Source organism: Hylobates moloch, unplaced genomic scaffold (assembly GCF_009828535.3).
Source record: "Hylobates moloch isolate HMO894 unplaced genomic scaffold, HMol_V3 SCAFFOLD_11, whole genome shotgun sequence".
Classification (NCBI taxonomy): domain Eukaryota; kingdom Metazoa; phylum Chordata; class Mammalia; order Primates; family Hylobatidae; genus Hylobates; species Hylobates moloch.
The window spans coordinates 80,713,039-80,733,917 of NW_026652286.1; the positions used below are offsets into that span (position 1 = coordinate 80,713,039).

Genomic DNA, 20,879 nt, shown 5'->3' on the forward strand with positions numbered 1-20,879 from the left:
TTTATTTTAGGTCAACCAGATGTAGTGGTGAAAGAAGATGAAGAATATAAACGTGTTGATTTTAGCAAAGTTCCAAAGCTGAAGACAGTTTTCCAGAAAGAAAATGGTTAGTGCTAAGAAATGAAGCATAAGAAAAAAATTGAGCCAGCATACCTTATCTAATTCTTAGAATTGCCTAAGGATTTTTAAAAATTCTAGAAAACATCTAGATGTTAACATTTTCAATATATCAGGCTCATGTAAAATTGTTTTGATAGTTTATACCTTCAATATATAAATCCCAGGGAAGAGATGTATAACATGACTATAGAATTCAGATTTTCATATGTAGCAGTCTATGATAGGGTCTTCACTGGCATTGAAAAAAACAGATTTATTGATATAATTTATAGACCATAACATTCTCCTATTTAAAGTGGTTCAGTAGTTTTTAGCATTCATTTATATTTAACTCCAGGTGATTCTAGATAAGAAGAAATACCTGATTTGAAAAATATGTAGTGAGTACCTGCTATATATTGAATATGGAAAGTTAGACCCTGGAGACAAAAATATTAACTGGTCCCTATCTTTCAAGAGTTGTAGACCAGCATTTACCCAGTGCCATCATGCATGTTTCTGATCTTTGAGAAAACTGTTAGTTTTATGTACACAAAAAGGCATTCTTACATTGTCTTGGAGTTAGCTATGTACATGTTTCCTGAGGGCAGGAATTGTCTCCACCCATATTTGTAATTTCTTTAAACATTTAGCAGTCCAGGCAGTAGATATTTGTTAAACTGAACCAAATGCATTTATTGTGAAGGAATGTTTTGACTTCATGCTCATTTTTGCTTTCAGGCACAGTAACAGCTGCCAATGCCAGTACACTGAATGATGGGGCCGCTGCTCTGGTTCTCATGACGGCAGATGCAGCGAAAAGGCTCAATGTTACACCACTGGCAAGAATAGTAGGTAAGGCCAGGCGAGGTGGCTCACACCTGTATTCCCAGCACTTTCAGAGGTTGAGGTGGGAGGACTGCTTGAGCCCCGGAGTTTGAAATCAGCCTGGGCAATATAGTGAGACTTCGTCTCTACAAAAAGTTAAAAAATTAGCTGAGCATGGTGGCATGTGCCCTGTACTACCATCTACTTGGGAAGCTGAGGTGGGAGGATCCCTTGAGCCCAGGAGTTTGAGGTTGCAGTGAGCTGAGATTGTGCCACTGCACTCCAGCCTGGGTGACAGAGCGAGACCCTGTCTTAAAAAAAAATAAGGTTTCTAAACATCTATAAAGCTCTTCATGAAGCTGAGTTTACTTGTTAGATATAGCCAACTCCAATATTAAGTATTACTATCTATAGGTTGTATTTGTGGCAGAATTTAATTGATACATATTTCAATTGAGATAGAAGCTCCTTTAATATTTTCATTATACTTTATGTAAGATTAATCTTTAAGGGCTGGGCACAGTGGCTCACGCCTGTAACCCCAGCATTTTGGGAGGATAAAGCAGGATTGCTTGAGGCCTGGAGTTTGAGACCAGCCTGGGCAACACAGTGAGACCCCATGTCTGAAAGAAAAAAATTAGCCAGGTGTAGTAGCATGCCTGTAGTCCCAGTTACGTAGGAGACTAAGGCTGAAGATCATTTGAGCCCAAGATGTCAAAGCTGCAGCACCACTGCACTCCAGCCTAGGCAACAGAGCAAGATTTTTTTTTAAAGATTAAGCTTTAAAAAACTTCCTGTCCTGTATGATAAATAGAAGAAAATAAAGTACATGCATTTTCCTAGAGAGGCAGCTATATAGGAAAAAAAGAATATGGGATTAGGAGTCCAGAAATACAAAATTTAGATGTGTGGCGTTTTAATATTTATTAACTCTGTGGCCTTGGGCAAGTTCTCAATGTCCTTAAGCCGATTTTTAGCTGCAAAAATCTGTCTTGCCTTCTTCCTAAGGACTTAACAGATGCTATTTTGTTACTTTATAAAAAGCCTTATAACTTCATTTTTTTCTTAGCTTAGATCATGGTTTCTTAACCTCAGCACTATGATTTTGCACTAAATAATTCTTTGTTGTAGGGACTGTTCTATGCATTGTAGATGTTTAGCAGAATCCTTAGTCTCTACCCAGTGGCATCTGAACTATTCTGACAACCAGAAACATCTCTAGATGGTGCCAATGTTCCTAGAGGCAAATACCCCCAAACTCCCTCCCAGTGAAAATCAGTGTCTTAGATTACTGGAGTAATTTTATAAAGTGTAGAATCCTAGAAAAGGAAGAAATATATTTACATATATTAAAGGAGTTAGGAAATGTGCATTTAATGGGCTAAACTTGGCTTTTGCATATTCTATACAGTAAAAAAAGATTTTAACAACCCCCCCCCCTTTTTTAAACAGCATTTGCTGACGCTGCTGTAGAACCTATTGATTTTCCAATTGCTCCTGTATATGCTGCATCTATGGTGAGAACAAAGTGAGGGACGATACTCCATTATGCCAACTTCTGGTTTGCTTATACCAAGGTTGCAGTTTTTAAGATTTTAAATGTTGTTTATCTGCCAAAGCAGAGAGATAGCTTGGTTTCAAATCTTCCCATGTCTTCTCCTGTAACGAGTAAGAGCAACAAGGATAACAAACAAAAAAATAAATAAAGAACAGCTCACAAACTACATCTTCGGTAGAAAAGGTAAAACTACACATCTGAATTACTTGTAAGTATCATACAGAACTCACACACCTGGTGTAACCACAAAGGGGAGGGAATGCTGGCTGGTGGTTCCAGATCTAGAATGGAAAGCAACTAGTCACTCCCCAGGAGAGGACTCCATTCTGAAAGGGAACAGCTGGCAGCAGGTCCTCAGAGTAAATAGTAAAACTAGAGACAGAAAACCTACATATTCCAAATTGTCAGTAAGGGCTATTCAAGTCTCAGTGGGAAATTGCTAAGCAGTCACAGGAAAAGAAAGTTTTAGGGGTTCAGGGTTCTTAGAAATCTTAAGTAAATATTTCCTTTTGAGAGGGCCTCACCCTGACAGTAAACTTCTGTAAGCACCCACATAAAAAAAAAATTGCAGAATTTTAGTAAAATCAGATTCTCCCCACTGCCCCCAAACCCGCGCAATGAAAAAAAACTGCAGAATCAGTAGGAAACAAGAATAGAGAAGGATCAGAAACAAGGGGCCAGTGGAGTGATGATCTGCTCAGAGCTGGCAGATCTCAGAAAATGACAGGAACACGCAGCTTCTGAAAGTGAGTGCATCACGTTGGAAAGCAAGGGTAATAAACAATTCTGGATTCTGAAGGTAGAATAACTTCTGAGAGCTACAGACGTGGCTATATATGGGTACCATATTTTGTTTTGTGTTGTTGGAACAGTGGAAGCTGTTTGAGCTGTAGAGGCTAGAAAGCTACCTCAGTCCACTAGTAGAAGAGAGGAAGGTGGAGGAAGAGTTCCATGTTTATTTTATTATCGCTCACAACAAATTTCTTCTGTAAAGAAAAAGGGCACTCACTAGTAGTGTTTTAGGGCACTCACTAGTAATGTTTTAAAAAGTATTAGCATAGGGATAATCATTGGCACAAATACACCTTCCTGCATAGCTGAGGAACTACCAAAACAAAACAGATCGTATAGTGTAAGATTTTAAATAAATGACTTACAATGAAACTGCAACAGATGTAAATATCTGTGGCCTAGATAACCCTACAGTAACATTTATAAAGCAGAAACTGCAGGGGATGCATTAATATTACTAATAGTAGAAACTAATATACCTCTTTCATTAACAGTCAAGAACATAGAACTGGCTGGGTGCAGTGGCTCTCGCCTGTAATCCCAGCGCTTTGGGAGGCCGAGGCAGGCAGATCGCTTGAGCCTGGGAGGTCAAGGCTGCAGTGGGCCATGACTGTGCCATTCCACTTCAGCCTGGGTGACAGAGCAAGACCCTGTCTCAAAACAAATCAACAACAAAAAAGAATATAGAACCAAGCAACACACAATCAGTAAAGCAGAGCTTAAGAATATATCAAGCATTATGTGCCCCTAAATAGAAAATGCACCCTTTCAAATATCTGTGGAAAGAAAATCAAATTTTCTGTCCCCTGTGTCAAAACAGACATAATGCAAACAAAATTCTTTGATATAATGGAATAGGATGAGCAACTAAAAATCTGAAAATAGGCTGGGCGCAGTGGCTCACGCCTGTAATCCCAGCACTTTGGGAGACTGAAGTGAGCGGATCACCTGAGGTCAGGAGTTTGAGACCAGCCTGGCCAACATGGTGAAACCCTATCTCTACTAAAAATACAAAAAATTAGCTGGGCATGGTGGTGGGCATCTGTAATCCCAGCTACTCAGGAGTCTGAGACAGGAGAATTGCTTGAACCCGGGAAGCAGGGGTTGTAGTGAGCCAAGATGGCGCCATTGCACTCCAGCCTGGGAGATAGAGCAAGACTCCATCGGAAAAAAAAAAAAATCTGAAAATAGAGATCCTTCCATCTGAAACCAAGAACTTTCATATTTAAATAACTTACATCAAATTGTAGTATTTAAAGGAAATGATGACTAAGTTGTGATTGCTAATTATTTGAACATCATGTCTTTTAAAAAATTTAAGGTTCTTAAAGATGTGGGATTGAAAAAAGAAGATATTGCATTGTGGGAAGTGAATGAAGCCTTTAGTCTGGTTGTACTAGCAAACATTAAAATGTTGGAGATTGATCCCCAAAAAGTGAATATCAATGGAGGAGCTGTTTCTCTGGGACATCCAATTGGGTAGGTAAAAATAATAACTATATCTAGGTTAATAGCTGCCTTTGTGTTTCTAGCTAAACTTAAAACTGCTTCATAATTCCTATTGCTCTTAAGTTTTCCTTCCTACCCATCTTTCATAAGGCAAAAACCATTTCTGATAGATGGTATCCAATACTGAACAGAGACCTGTCACATCTGTTATTTGAAACCTAATAATGTTTTATGCTGAGGAAGAAAAAGTGTACATTTAGACTTTTCCCCCCGCTTTTCTCCTATTTATTTAATTAGCTATAGGGTACTGTGGGTTTTGGTTACATGGATGAATTTATAGTGGTGGGGGCTGATTTCAGTGCACCTGTCCCCCAATATGTAGTTTATCCCACAACCCTCTTCCATTATACTCTACTCTTCTATCCACTATACTGTTCTGTACTTTAAAAGATCTGTGACCTGGCCAGGCATGGTGGCTCACGCCTGTAATCCTAGCACTTTGGGAGGCTGAGGCGAACAGATCACGAGGTCAAGAGATCAAGGCCGTCCTGGCCAACGTGGCGAAAACCCTGTCTCTACTAAAAATACGAAAATTAGCCGGGTGTGGTGGCGCACGCCTGTAGTCCCAGCTACTTGGGAGGCTGAGGCAGGCGAATCGCTTGAACCTGGGAGGTGGATGTTGCAGTGAGCTGAGACTGCGCCATTGCACTCCAGCCTGGTGACAGAGCGAGACTCCATCTCAAAAAAAGATCTAAGATCTGTGACCCTTCCTGAAACAAGTCCTCCAAGTTTGTTTTAGAATAGTAGTAGTTAATTCAGCAAGTAGTAGTGGGCTAGTAAGGTTCTCAAGAAGTTAAATTGGAATAGAAACATTTTGGTTAGTCATAAATTCTGTACTTCATTAAAGAAGTAAATGCTTTCTTAATTTTAGGATGTCTGGAGCCAGGATTGTCGGTCATTTGACTCATGCCTTGAAGCAAGGAGAATACGGTCTTGCCAGTATTTGCAATGGAGGAGGAGGTGCTTCTGCCATGCTAATTCAGAAGCTGTAGACAACCTCTGCTATTTAAGGAGACAATCCTATGTGACCAGAAGGCCTGCTGTAATCAGTGTGACTACTGTGGGTCAGCTTATAGTCACATAAGCTGTTTCATTTTTTATTATTTTCTATGTTAACTTTTAAAAATCAAAATGATGAAGTCCCAAAACATTTTGAAATTAAAAATAAATTTCTTCTGCTTTTTTCTTGGCAACCTTGAAAAGTTTGATACATTTTTGCATTCTGAGTCTATACTTATCGAAATATAGTAGAAATATCAATGTGTAATATTAGTGACTTACGTAAGTAGCTAGGAGTTTCCATTTGTGAGAACACATTTATATTTTTGAGGATTGTTAAAGGTCAAGTGAATGTTCTCTGTAGGTAATTAATTTACATTTAGTAAATTACAGTAAATTCTCTTTCTTTCTTTACAGTAAGAAAGAGTTGGCCATTCTGGACAAACTAGCAGTGCTTCATATAATCACTCACTCAAACCACAGCGTGTGCAGCAGTACTAGAAACAAGACAGAAGCCCATGTCCTCAGGGTCTAGAGTGGGGGCAATTTCTTATAACCTCAACATTCAGGGTTGGGGGAGGTCAAGCAGAAAATCCTGGAGTTTGGGCTCTGAATTACTATAGCAGCATACAGAGTGGGAAAGGAGGTAGAAACTGATTGATAAGCTGAATGGATTTATAAAAAAGGGAACAGATCACCACTTCCAATACACCACAATGCCTGTTCTTAAGCAGGACAGACTGTAGCACAAAAGTATCTTGCATTGCATTTTATCTGGGAAAAAATTTTATTTATTAAAACGCTACAGGCAGGGGCTATGCACACTACCCTCAACTGCAGCTCTGAAGAGGGAAAACCCCCTCAGGAAGAGGAGGGGGCAGTAAAGGTCATTGTGTACACATTATCTGTTGGCAAATAATGTATTGTAGATCCTTTGAAGGAGCAAAATGACAATATATGGGAAAAATAGATTGCTCTTAAGATTCAGTTTTTTTTTTTTTTTTCCTGAGATGGAGTCTTGCTCTGTTGCCCAGGCTGGAGTGCAGTGGCGCGTTATCTGCTCACTGCAAGCTCCGCCTCCCAGGTTCACGCCTTTCTCCTGGCTCAGCCTCCCGAGTAGCTGGGACTACAGGTGCCTGCCACTACGCCCGGCTAATTTTTTGTATTTTTAGTAGAGATGGGGTTTCACTGCGTTAGCCAGGATGGTCTCGATTTAGTAGAGACGGGGTTTCACTGCGTTAGCCAGGATGGTCTCGATCTCCTGACCTTGTGATCTGCCCGCCTCGGCCTCCCAAAGTGCTGGGATTACAGGCGTGAGCCACCGCGCCCGGCCTGGAGGAAGAGTATTTTCAAAAACATCTGTAATCATCACCAACTTTTGAGGCTTGTTATGTGCTTTATATGTATAAACTCATTTAATCGTCACAAAAACTTCTAAGAGTGGGTACCATTATTATCCCTTTTATAAAATGAGGAAATTGAGGCATAGAGTAGCTAAATACATTCCAAGGGCAAAAAGCTGGTTAGGATTAAACTCCAAGTTAGTCAAGCTCCAGAGCCCATGTTCGTAACTTACTATGCTTTAGTTAAATGCCTTTCAATAATTATCTGCCCCGACTTACAAAAACTTATAACTGAACCAGGAGCTGGATAAGATAGAGGAGAAAAGGAGACCCAAAACATGAGAATACTTCATTGAAGATAAGCAGAAACTAACATTGCATCCAAAGGTCATTGATCTGGAAAACAGATATCTGAGAAGTGCTCTGACAATTCTGGGAAAAAATGGAAGAGACTCAACAAGTAAGTAGGTTTTTTTGCTTGTTTGTTTGAAAGAGGTAAGGTATTGCTCTGTCGCCTAGGCTGGAGCGCAGTGGCATGACCATAGCTCACTGTAACCTTGAACTCCTGGGTTCTCAAGTGATCCACTCCGCCTGCCTCAGCCTCCTGAGTAGTTAGGACTACAGGCACATGCTACCATGCCCAGCTTAAATGGTATTTCTTTAAAAAAAAAAAAAAAAAAAAAAAAAGATACTCTGAAGCAATAATTTAATGTAAAACATAAATAGAAAAACTCAGATTTTTAAGTCCTAAGGGGGAAGATTTTAAAGAGCATTATTTTTTTTTCTTTTTTCAGACAGAGTTTCGCTCCGTAGCTCAGGCTGGAATGCAGTGCCACGATCTTGGCTCATTGCAACCTCCGCTCCCCAGGTTCAAGCGATTCTCGTGCCTCAGCCTCCTGAGTATACAGGCATGTGCCACCACACCTAGCTAATGTTTTTATTTTCAGTAAAGAGTTTTGCCATGTAGGCCAGGCTGGTCTCGAACTCCTGACTTCAGGTGATCCTTCTGCCTCGGCCTCCCAAAGTACTGGGATTACAGGCATGAGCCACCATGCCCGGCCCTAAAGAGCATATTTTATTGGCAAAATTAATTAGCAGAAAATCATACTAAGACATTCTGGAGAAAATGTATTAAATTCCTCTAACATCTAGTTAGAAAAATAGGTAGCCGTAGTTATTTCTTTTACATTCAATCCAAGAAAACAAGTGACAGAACATCTTTTTAATGAAACAAAATAAGATACTAAAAGGTGTGTCTCAAACACGAAAGAGTTTAGAAAATAAAGTACTCTGATGTTTCCTCCAAAAATGACAAAGGTTTAGGCAAGCCCATGGAATGAAGAATTAAGAATTCAGTTAGGTGAAAGTTTCTAATTTTTTAAATGACTGCTTAAGGACTGGCTGGGGAAGAAGGAAAGGTAGTGGTTGAAGGAAATAAAAATATTTTACCTCAAATTATATTTATCTGACATACTTTGAGATGGCTATCAGAGGGCCAGCAAACAGAAGTGGCGCTGCAGAGCTGTCTTTTGTGGAAGAAATTTGCATCTATGGAGAATCTCGATTAATGCAGCCAGGACTTCCCTTGTCTGGATTCTAGAAAAGGTTAAATGAGAGCCTGTCTGACTCCTTTAAAGGTTTTAAACCTTTAACATCCATTCTCTCAGAAAGCTTCTAACAAGAACACCTTTCCTAGCCAGGTCTCCTTTCCCTCCCCGTAACCTGTGTTGCCACTAAAACCTGATTTACCTAAATAACATGTTTTTGCCCATGCTGGGAGCTCACATTACTTCTGTAACCTGAAGATGGTATAAAGTTCCTACACCCGGCTGGACACAGTGGCTCATGTCTGTAATCCCGGCACTTTTGAGAGGCCCAGATGGGCAGATCACCTGAGGTAAGAAGTTCGACAGCAGTCTGGCCAACATTGTGAAACCCTGTCTCTACTATAAATACAAAAATTAGCTGGTCGTGGTGGCGCATGCCTGTAGTCCCAGCAACTCAAGAGGCTGAGGTGGAAGAATCGCTTCAACCCAGGAGGCAGAGGTTGCAGTGAGCCAAGATCACACCATTGCACTCCAGCCTGGGCAGAGTGAGACTGTTTCAAAAAAAAAAAAGGTTTCTACACCTCACCAGGGGCGGGGTCAGGTCTTTGAAGGCCCCCATGTATACAACATTAAATAAATGTATATTCCTTTTCTCCAATTAATCTGCCTTTTGCAAACAACTTTATTTTCCAGTGAACCTTCAGAGGGCCAAGGGGAACTTCAAGGTTACAGTGAAATGATCCTGCCGCTGTACTGGGGGACAGAGGGAGACCTTGTCTCTTAAACAAAGAAAAGAAAAGAAATACCATTTATTTTCTGGTTCTCTATTTTTTCTCTCTTCCTTTCCATTTTTTCCCCAGAATTGTCAGAGCACTTTTCAAATGTTTTCTAGATCACCGACCTTTGGATGTGCTACTTACCTTCAGTGAAGTATTCTAAAATGTGTTGTTTCCTTTTTTCCCTTGTATTTTACACCTAGCTCCTGGTTCCCCTTGGCCTTTACATGGTGAAATATCGGTAACATGTATCTTTATCTGCTAAATAAAGGTAAACGCCAGTAGGACAAGTTCTGATACTGCCCTCACGGGACTTACAAGAATTGCATGCTGGGTCCTGGACAGAAATATAGTTATAACTAGGCACTAAACAGGCTGCACCTTGGCCCACTTCCTAAACCCTCAGGGAGAGATTTGAAGTTTCCTCCAGTCTCCTCATTCGGTGGCCCTGCAATTAAACATCTTTCTTTGATGCAGCCCAGGGTCTTACATACTGACTTGTCATGCACAATGGGCAATGCACCTGTTATGGTTACAGTTCCATATCTTAAGTTACTATAAGACAAAAGCTTAAAAATCCAATTATAAAGTAAAAAGAGGTTGGGCGTGGTGGCTCACGCCTGTAATCCCAGCATTTTGGGAGGCCGAGGCTGGTGGATCTGAGGTCAGGAGTTTGAAGATCAGCTTGGCCAACGTGGAGAAACCCCATCTCTACTAAAATTACAAAATTAGCCAGGCGTGGTGGTGCATACCTGTAATCCCAGCTACGTGGGAGGCTGAGGCAGGAGAATCGTTTGGGCCAGGGAGGTGGAGGTTGCAGTGAGCTGAGATCATGCCACTGCACTCCAGCCTGGCCAACAAGAGCTAAACTCTGTCTCAAAAAAAAAAGTAAAAAAGGTTGCATGTATCATAAATTATGAGAAGGCAGAAACTGTTAGAATGGGAAAAGAACAACTTTTAATGATGGTTGTAGACCATGCAGGAAAAAAAGCCAAAGCTATGACCAAGATAATGTTTCATGGATTAAACATTTGTGAAAAAAGTATTAAAGCCAAGACAGGATTCAAATATTGTAAGACTGAATACATATCAAATTTTACCTTTATAAATAATACCTATTTCTCTTTTTAACTTTTTTTTTTTGAGATAGGGTCTTGCTCTGTTGCCCAGGTTGTAGTGCAGTGGTATGGTCTCATCTCACTGCAGCCTTGACTTCCTGGGCTCAAGTGATACACCCACCTCAGCCTCCCTGGTAGCTAGGACCACAGGTGCATACTACCATGCCCTGCTAATTTTTTGTAGAGATGAGGTTTCATCATGTTGCCCAGGCTGGTCTCAAACTCCTGGGCTCAAGTGATCTGGCTTGCCTTGGCCTCCCAAAGTGCTGGGATTACAGGTGTGAGCCACCATGCCCAGCCAACAATACCTATTTCTAAGCTCCCGTGCAACATTGACAAAACCTGCAACTTATCCTGACCACAATAATAAAAATTTTAGGCAAAAAAGGGCCTGGTATCATTTATTGTAAATATGTATGAATATTAAAGTACTTACCCATCTTCCAAATTTTGCTGAAAGTTGACATCAGAAGCAAATTCATAGCCTTAAATGCTTACATGGTTTAAGGGGAAAAAAAAAAATCAGATAACTGTTTATTCAATTTAAGTCAAATAAACATGTAAAAAGGACCCTAAGAAAGTAGGAAGCACAAAGAATAGATTCCTATACAACTGTTGAATCTAAGAAGTGTTTTTGACAGAAAAAAATTAATTGCATCTTAGAGAACAAAAGCAAAATTTAGAAAAAATGTGATATTTGACTCAGAAAAAAAAGGTCAAAACTTGAATAGATAATAAATCAGCCAGGAAGAAATTTAGGAGAAAAAAAAATGGAAAACTGCTTAAGCAAAAGGCTCCAGGCCTAGATAATTTAGTAGTGATTTAGTCTCAAGGAACAGTTATTTCCCATTCTAAATAAACTACTGCAGAAAAAAGAAATAAAAAACAGCATCAGCTATAACAGCAACTAGTTCTTAAAGTGCTTATTACATTCTAGGCATTAATCTAAGTGCTTTTACATATATCGTACAATTTAAACTTCACACTTTAGCACTGGTACTATTTATTATCCCCAATATTCAAATAAACTAGAAAAAGACGGAAAGGTTTAAAATTCATTTTAAAAACTGGCATAAGTTTGAAACCAATCTCATTAAAAGTAAACTTTTCACTGGGTGTGTTGGTGTACACTTGTAGTCCCAGCTACTCAGGAAGTTGAGGCAGGAGGATCCTTTGAGCCCAGTAGTTCAAGGCTATAGTGGGCTATGACTGTGCCCATGAACAGCCACTGCACTCTAGCCTGGGCAATATAGCAAGACCTTGTCTCAAAAACCAAAAACATTTAAATAGAATGTTCACAAAGCAAATTTACTTAAAATAATCACTAATATAAAAATAAATTCATGAGTTCAATGAAAATATTTTAATTGATGCTTAAACGTGGCAATTAAGTTGAACAGGTACTTCTGAAGTAAAATCGTAAAACTCTACAAACAAAAGCCAACATTATACTTAACATTGCCATTAAAATGGGGAACAAGACAATGAAGCAGACTTTGATCATTATTAGTTGCACTGGAAGTGCTAATATCAGTATAGTAAAAATAAATAAAATTGGAATAATTATTTACAGATAATACTTCGCAAATTAAAAAGTAGCACTGGTAAATCCATTAGTACTAACAGACTTCACTCAGTATAGAAAATAAATAGCAACTAAAATATAGAAGATTTTGGGACTGGCACGGTAGCTCATACCTGTAATCCCAGCACCTTGGGAGGCTGAGGTGGGTGGATCACCTGAGGTCAGGAGTTCAAGACCAGCCTGGACAATATGGTGAAACCCTGTCTCTACTAAAAATACAAAAATTAACTGGGTGTGGTGGCACACAACTGTAATCCCGGCTACTCGGGAGGCTCAGGAAGAATCGCTTGAACCTGGGAGGCGGAGGTTACAGTCACCAGAGATGACACCAATACCCTCCAGCCTGGGTGACAGAGTGAGACTGTCTCAAAAAAAAAAAAAAAAAAAGATTTCCAACAGTAATTAAGACAGTGTGTTATTAGCACATCTTAAAGAAAGCAGACCAATGGAACAGAATAGAGTTCAGAAACAAACCTATACATTTACCAGTTTATGAGAAAAGTAATTGTGCTATGTAGTTGGGAAAGGATAATCTTTGGTAATAAATATTGTGGGTTAATTGTCTATCAATGTGGAAAATCAATTCCAGATAGGTGGCCAAATCAAAATGAAATAGGTTGAACCATAAAGCTTTTAGAAGAATAACAAGGGAAAATACTCAGACACCTAATATCCATCCGAAAAAGGACCTGTATCCAGAATACAGAAAGAACACGTAAAAATCAGTAAGAAAAAGGCAGACACCCAATACTAAAATGGGCAAAAACCTTGGACTGTCCACAAAAGATACCCAAATAGTATTTGAAAAGGTGTTCAACTTCATTAAAAAAAAAACAAAAACAAAAAAACCGACACCAAATTAAAACCACAACATATACCAATACACACCACTAAAATGGCTAAATGAAAATATCTAACATCAGAAATAACACAGAGTATTGAGAACTTATTATACTGTTGAGTGTAGCATAAATTGTTAACCATTCTGGAAAATGAAAAAATTTGAATGTCTGAATATATGCAACTGTGTTCCAGCAACCCTATTCCTAAGTATCTATCCAACTGAGATGTGTAATGCATTCACAAAAAAATGTGCAAGAACATTCACAGCAGTCTGTTCATAATAACTTTTACCATCTATAAAATGGATTAACTGTAATATAATACAATGAATATATACACAGCATTGAGCATGACTGAGCTGAATTATACAAAACATGAGTGTTTCTCACAGAATACTCCATGTATCCACTGATATCGTTAAGGAAAACAAAGCTAAATTAATCTCTAGTGCTAGAAGTCACAATAATGACTACTCTAGGGTACTGGTAATGTTCAAAGTGATTATGTGGATATATTTACTTAAAGAAAATTCACTGAAGGGCATGAATTTATAGTGGTGCACTTTTTATGTCTCCATAAAAATTTTGTATTAATAAAGCAAGACCATCCCTACATAACAGCAATAACCTGTTAAAACTATGAAATGAAGAGCTTTCTAAAAATAGTAACAAACAAAAACACCCAGTTTAGCAAGAAATTTCTGATAGGGATAACTAACACTTTGATACATACCATATGATTGTTACCCTTTGCTTCTTTATGAATTAGCTTCTGACATTAATATAGTTCAAATATTCCAATAGAAATTTAACTTGAAATAATACAAGTGATTCTAAAGTTCATCAGGAAGCATAAAAGGGTGAATACTTGAAAAAACAAAAACAGTAACAGTGGACACAAAAGTTATAATGATTTAATCAGTGGCACAGAATAGATTATACACATACCATATAGTGTGTATATATGTGTACACATTTAGTACAAGTCCAAAATCTTTGATCATATACCTTTGGGATTAGCTGGGGTTCATAAATCAGAATATTATGGATTTCTAAAAAATAACTCAAATGTATGCACCATATGCCCCCTGGTTGAGTCTGGAACAGCAGACTCAACATTACTATAAATGAGATAAAGACTGTTAAGTAGCCTCGTGTCATTTCAGGTCAGGTTTGCCACAGAATGAGTTCTGATGTTAAATCTCAGGGGAAAAAATTGGTTGCCAGAACCTTTTGGGTTTTAGAATTGTGAATAAGAGATTGTTAATCAGTGTAGGATAAGACAGACATCTTAAATAAATGAACAGGGGAAAGGAAAGCTTATCCGAACAAACTGTGCAGTGGTTAAACTGTCAAGTGAACAAACTGTCAAGCAGTTACATATTTAGGGAAAAAATGTACACTGACCCTTTTTTCATATCAGGTACCAAAACAAGTAACAAATGGATTAGGAGCTAACTCCTAATTTTACCAAATCAGGAAATACAAACCTAGAAACAGGTGATGATATAGGTGAATATGCCTCTGGAAATAGATAAGCATATGCTATGCAAAAAAATGACAATTTGCTGGTAGAAATGTAAACTGACGCCAAGTTTAATAGCAGCATATGGCAAAATGTACTGAGAACCTTAAAAAAAGGTACACTAACTTCTTGATTTGGTAATTCTACTCTCTAAAATTTCTAACGAAATAATTAACATAAACAAATGTTTAACTGCTGTTTTTGTTTGTAATAGCTAAAAAAAAGGAAAAAGCTTTATATTATTGGAAGTAAAAGAAGCAGCTGGATGAAGTGGCTCACATGCCTGTAATCCCAACACTTGGGAGGCCGAGGCAGGAGGACTGCTTGAGTCCAAGAGTTTGAGATCAGCCTGGGCAATACAGTGAGACCCCATCTCTCTGAAAGACAAAAAAAAAAAAAACAAAACAAAACAAAACAAAAAACAAAACAAAACAAAACAAAACAAATAAAAAACTGGGTGCGATGGAATGTGCCTGTAGTCCCAGCTACTCGGCAGGCTGAGGTAGGAGGATCACTTTAGCCTGGGAGGTCGAGGCTGCAGTGAGCCTTGATTTTGCCACTGTACTTCAGCCTGCAACAGAGTGAGACCCTCTCTCAAAAAAAACAAAACAAAAAGCATTAGGAAGCTGTATGTATCATGAGTTCAACAATGTAGATAAAAATTTACAAAAAAAGACAAAAGTATGACAAAATGATAACATTTATAAAAAGAAAAAAGTACACAATGAGTCCATTGCTTAAAGGAAGCAGCAAAATAACTAATAATAAAGTCAAAACTTATGTAATTTCAGAAAGCTGGGCTTCGGCCTGAAAGATGATGACCAGAGAAAGGATGAATGCAGAATATATAGTAATATGCTTTTGAAATTACTCCTAATAGTCATGATATGTAGCCTTTGCATGAATGCTGATGGATGCTTTTCTCATGTGCAATTTCAACACACTATAGTTCTAATAATATCCAGGGCTAAATCTGTAACAAGATTTTACTTAACAACACTTCTCAGATTTGGCATACACTGACTGCATTAACCTCTAAGTAATATCTAAACAACAGACTGGATCCTTATATGTAATTATAAAAACAGCCATGGATTGTTGTAGTATACATCAACCCTGAATTGCAGTCACTGGGCATTTAAGTATTCAAATAGGTTACCAGGTACAATAGTATAATTAAGTCCAGGACCTGTGGACTTTTAAGGTAAAATGGGGATATGATTTTGCCCTTGAACATAAAAGCTCCAAATACAAGTTATCTTCCAACTTTATTTAGCAGTTCCTGGTCAGTTAACTATGAATCTTGAAGAAAGCAAACTTATTTTATTTGTATACGAATTTTCAGTACTTAGTACATACAAGTATGAATTGAATAAGAAGAAAACTCTGTGATTTTCAGCATTGTACAAACTCCCAAAAAAGAGTAAGAACTGATTTGCAAAGGAATTTAATCAGTTTCTAAACAAGACTGCCAATATAAAGTAATTCAAACTTTTGAAGTTAATGAAAATATTTATTCAAACCTAACTGTAGTACAGTCTCAAGTTGAGTTAAATAAACATTAACTATATGATATTTAGTTCCTTAGGAATAGACCACTGCCACATCATACAAATTTCTTACATCACAAGTTTTTGCAGTAAGGTTCAGCAATTAAGAAGACATGATTTCTACACTGAGAAATGTTGTGTTAAAGTCGGATGGATTTATTTTTTTAAAGGCTACCAGTACAAAAAAATGGTTGAGGAAAGTGACTCTTTAACAAAATATACACCTGTAGAAAAAAATCCCTAATATACTGATATTTAATTGAACGGAAAGTACTAAAGAGAACATACTTTAATATCTAGGCACAATTGGTCAGGTACTAATTATAATTTCTGTTCTCATTTAAAAGTTTAAACCAGTTCTTCAACTTGACTGATGTGTGTGAGTCTAATACAGAGAAGGCACCTCTCTCATCTCTCACTCTCCTTAAGGACCTTTTGAGAGAAACTCTTTGTAACACTTTAAGGGACACAGACAATGCACTATATCTAAGTATAGATATAGTTATTTAACATACCCATTGTAGGAGAAACTAAAATATAAAACTATGATTTCTCTTTTTACATCTTATGATGGACACAACACCAGAAGATAATCCTCCACATAAGCTTTCACATAGAACACAAGATTTAAATTATATGTGCATTGGTCACTACAATGTAAAGAGTTCTATGAATTAGTGCAATTCTTTAAATCCCCAGCATTTAGGGGAAAAGTACATACCGAGAAATCTCTACTACAAACCAAACTTTATATGGCTCAATAGTCTAACCACTTAAAGTTCTGTAAAAAATCTTAAAAGTTATAAATGAAAGATCAGAACATTCAATAAATGGTTTACAAAATTCTCTCTTTAAAACAAAGAGAACAGAGTGATCAGAATAGGTAAAGTGTAAAATTCCAGAAATATAATACTTACAGCAATTATAAGAAAGGGGTAGTATTCACTCTAGGAAAAGACTCATCAAACTGTTGATTTCTAATTAGATATTTTGCTATCAGTTGAGGTACTTTTCATTTTGTAGTACTTAGTGGTTGTGTATTTAAATGTCTTGTTGAATAGTTACTAAAGGTAATTTATAAGAATAAGCATCATTTTCCTCTAAAACAAGTTGAGAAACTATTCCAGATGAGTAAGTCTCAGAATTAGGGATCATAAGAAGTCAAAAAACACAGTGTAAGAACATTAGGTTGATTTAACCTCTATTTCAACAAGATTTACACAGTATTTACAATATGGAATTGTCAAAGCTATACAGTTTTGCAGATTGGCTTTACTTACATTTCTGCAAATGTTTTTCCCAAAATAAAAATATACCAAGTAAGTCTATTTACAAACTAGGAAGCTGTTTCAGAAACAGCATGATTTAGATATAAAGTGAAATTTCAGTACAACGAAAGTGCAGGTCATGCTTTCAGATTCTGTCAATATCCCATTCCCTACACTCAGTTTCAGGGATATGAGTTTTGAACACCTACTGTTCTTATGTGTCCAGAATGTTTACTCATCATAATGCAATGATAACAAAAATTTGTCTACATCCATTCCTGCTGGAAATGAACTGGGAAGCTTCTTTTTCTGTTGAAAAAAGAGAAAGAAAAAATAAACTCAAACAAGGCCAAAATGTCTTAGTAAGTCACCTAAAACAGTATATTGGGTTCTTTCACATACTACTAAAATTGTCAAACTTTTTTAGTCTATTAGAATTTTACTTCTATAGAGAAGTAGAGACAAGTTTTAAAAACCCAAAGTTAATTAAATATACTTCAATGGCACCTGAATGTTAGTTTATGGCAAAAGACATGATACAAATCCAGAGTGTCTGAATGTTGAATGAGACAAGATAGAACATGCTTTCTATGTCAGGTGGTTATTACTGCTTAGAAAGCTTTACTAACAGATGTTTAGGGTTACAGGTACTTATCAATTCTAAAACTTAACATACACTAGATACTTTATGTATACTACATTTAGACTTCACAACCTAAGATATCTGGTAATATCATGTCAAGTGATGAGGCTGAGACTCAGAGAGGCTACAGACTTAACCATGATCACAGGACCAATAAGCAGTAGATGCAGGATTCAAACCCAGACTTGTAGGGCAACAAAGCCTAAATTATTTCCCTGATACCATACGTCCTCTATGATATTTTAAGCACTTTCTTTCTATTCAATCCACTTACTAAATAGCTAACCAAACTGAAAATAAATGGATTTCATTTATCAATGCTATCCCCTGCATTGCCTTCCTAGAGACAACAATGCTTAAATAAAAAACATAAGTAAGGCCAGGCGCAGTGGCTCATGCCTGTAATCCCAGCACTTTGGGAGGCCAAGGCGTGCAGATCAGTTTAGCTCAGGACTTCAAGACCAGCCTGGGCAACATGGCAAAACCCTGTCTCTATTAAAAAAAAAAAAAAAGAAAAAAATGACCAGGCGTGGTGGCTCACGCCTGTAATCCCAGCATTCTGGGAGTCCAAGGCGGATGGATCACGGGGTCAGGAGTTCAAGACTAGCCTGGGCAACATGGCAAAACTCCATCTCTACTAAAAATACAAAAATTAGCCGGGTGTGGTGGCAGACACCTGTAATCCCAGCTACTCGGGGGGCTGAGGCAGGGAATTGCTTGAACTCAGGAGGCGGAAGTTGCGGTGAGGCAAGATCACGCCACTGTACTCCAGTGGGTAACAGCGCAAGACTCCGTCTCAAAAAAAAAAAAAAAGGAAAAAATATTAGCCAGATGCAGTGGCGCATGCCTGTAGTCCCAGCTACTTGGGAGGATGAGGTAGGAGAATCGCTTGAGTCTGGGAGGCAGAGGCTGCAGTGAGCCAAGATCGCACCATTGCACTCCAGCCTGGGCAACGAGAGTGAAACCCTGTCTCAAAAAAAAGGAAAAACATAGGCAAATTTAATTTTTCCACTGCTCTAATATGCTAACATTTTTAAGGGCCTATGGAAGAGATTACAAGACGTGGTGGAAAAAAAAACTGAAGATCTAAGAACAAAGTCGTTTATTACTTGGTAATTCTACACAATAGTGTTTAATAGTGTTTCCCAATCTTTCATGACTATGTCATGCTCATGAAAAAACTTGAGTTCTACCAAGAAAGAAAGAAAAACTATTTTTTCCCCCTAGAAAGATGTTTATAAACAAATGCCTCAGCAGTTGTTCTGAAAATGCTGTTTCACCTAGACACCTTGTGAGTACTACACTAACACTGCTGGACTGCTTTGTTGCCCTACAAGTCTGGGTTTGAATCCTGCATCTACTGCTTATTGGTCCTGTGATCATGGTTAAGTATTTTGTCAATGACAACTAAAAGCTGTCTTAGCCATAACGTTCAGTCAAGTTGTTGTGGCAAGAACTGCTGAATTCGCTAATCATTAAAGGGAAAAAAAAAGATGTGGTTTTGAAATTAAAACTTTCAAACTTGCCTTAATTTTCTTCTTTTTCATTGGTATTGATGAATTTGTAAGATTTTTACTAGAAGGACGAGAGTTTCGCTCACGTTCATCTAATTCCTCAATTTTCCGCTTTTTTGTGGTGCTCCTTGAAGATGCTCTAAACTGTTGTGTGTTATCTTTCAGAGGAGTTGCTGAAGTAGTCCTAGAAATGGCTGCCCTGGAGAGAATCATTAATGTGTGGGCAGCCATATTTACACTGTTTTCACTGCCTGTTTCACTGGCAGGGCTGCAGGCAGGCAAGTCTGGGGTGACAGGAGGGACCATTACTTTTGATGCACTACTGTCTTCACTGAAACGCCTACTAGAGGGGGCCTTGATAATATCTATAGGTTCTTCTTTATGTTTTTCCCCTGCCCCTGAGCCAGGTGTCCGGGGTACAGGTAAATCACTACTATCGGCAAGCCTACTTACTGAGCTGTGCCTCTGTATATCCTGTAACATTTCTGTGGTAATCAAAGAACTGGCAGATTTAGTTTGTTCTTGTTTTAGATCCTTCACAGCTGTACCTACTGAAGGGACATTTTTATTGTTTGAAGATGTGCCTTGTTTTTTGGTCATTTCTTGCAGTGAAGCTATAGATTTCTCACTTCGCAAACCCCCATTTTGCTGCCCAATAGATAGTTTCGAATTTTCCGGATTTTTCTGCCTTTCTACATCGCTGCATAATTCATTCTCCTTATTAGCTGTTGCTTTATGGAAAGATTCAAGCACAATTTCTGTTGGTGAAACTTTCTTTTCTGATTGAGTTTCTCTTACGGTGGTATGTCGGCTAATGGTACTTTCTGATTTAGATAAAATCTTAGGCAGAGGAGGCTTCTCTTTCTCTCTTTTGACAGCATTATTAGAAGGGGGTTTTAAGGTGGAGGACACATTGGGTGAGTCAAGATTAGGAAAAGAGACTGCATTCCTTTCTTTGTTTTGGGATACCATCTTATGGTTTGGCCCCTGTGTATTTGCCACAGAAGCAGTAGTGCTGTCAAAACAGAGTACACGTCTGTGGCATGGTTTAGCAGCTGGAACTACACTCTCTTCTGGGAAGGGAACTGTGGTTTCTTCTGATTTCTTCCCAAGATCCGTGGCAATATTCTTGTCAGAAACTTCAGTTCTAAAACAAAACAAAACAAAACTATTTCTAGCAGCATAAAGAAATCCTTTATGTTTTAAATCTGAGCATTCAAACAATCTATGATAGAAACTACTTTATACTCACCTTTGTGCATGACATCCAACTGAATGACCTGACGAATCCACCAAATTATTTAATTGTTTTCCTGAAATTATAAATGAACATTCCTGAGAAAAAGAATATACTCCTCTGAAAGAGGATGGAACAGATGACAA

At 38.0% G+C, this 20,879-nt stretch overlaps 2 protein-coding genes across 8 annotated transcripts in view; one reads left to right on the forward strand and one right to left on the reverse strand.

Annotated features, from left to right (window-relative positions):
* The window catches only part of ACAT1 (acetyl-CoA acetyltransferase 1), a 31,954-nt gene extending 21,320 nt beyond the window's left edge, over positions 1–10,634 (forward strand). For 3 of the 6 annotated variants that reach the window (XM_058446195.1, XM_058446193.1, XM_058446196.1), the window contains 5 exons: positions 11–106; positions 841–954; positions 2,380–2,444; positions 4,599–4,756; positions 5,658–6,125. In XM_058446195.1, coding sequence (XP_058302178.1) covers positions 11–106; positions 841–954; positions 2,380–2,444; positions 4,599–4,756; positions 5,658–5,778 — 554 coding nt within the window. In that variant the 3' untranslated portion in view covers positions 5,779–6,125. Of the gene's footprint in view, positions 1–10; positions 107–840; positions 955–2,379; positions 2,694–4,598; positions 4,757–5,657; positions 6,128–7,428 lie in introns of those variants that run through there. The other 3 variants (XM_032167304.2, XM_058446194.1, XR_009215465.1) reach the window with 3 other exon arrangements.
* A 4,302-nt stretch (positions 10,635–14,936) lies between these two features.
* LOC116476897 (protein NPAT) overlaps positions 14,937–20,879 on the reverse strand; it is a 62,439-nt gene continuing 56,496 nt past the window's right edge. The window contains exons 16-18 of one of the 2 annotated variants that reach the window (XM_032167306.2): positions 20,749–20,809; positions 19,509–20,664; positions 14,937–17,648 (exon numbers count right to left, since the gene is read on the reverse strand). In XM_032167306.2, coding sequence (XP_032023197.1) covers positions 17,571–17,648; positions 19,509–20,664; positions 20,749–20,809 — 1,295 coding nt within the window. In that variant the 3' untranslated portion in view covers positions 14,937–17,570. The remainder of the gene's footprint in view (positions 17,649–19,508; positions 20,665–20,748; positions 20,810–20,879) is intronic. The other variant, XM_032167307.2, reaches the window with a different exon arrangement.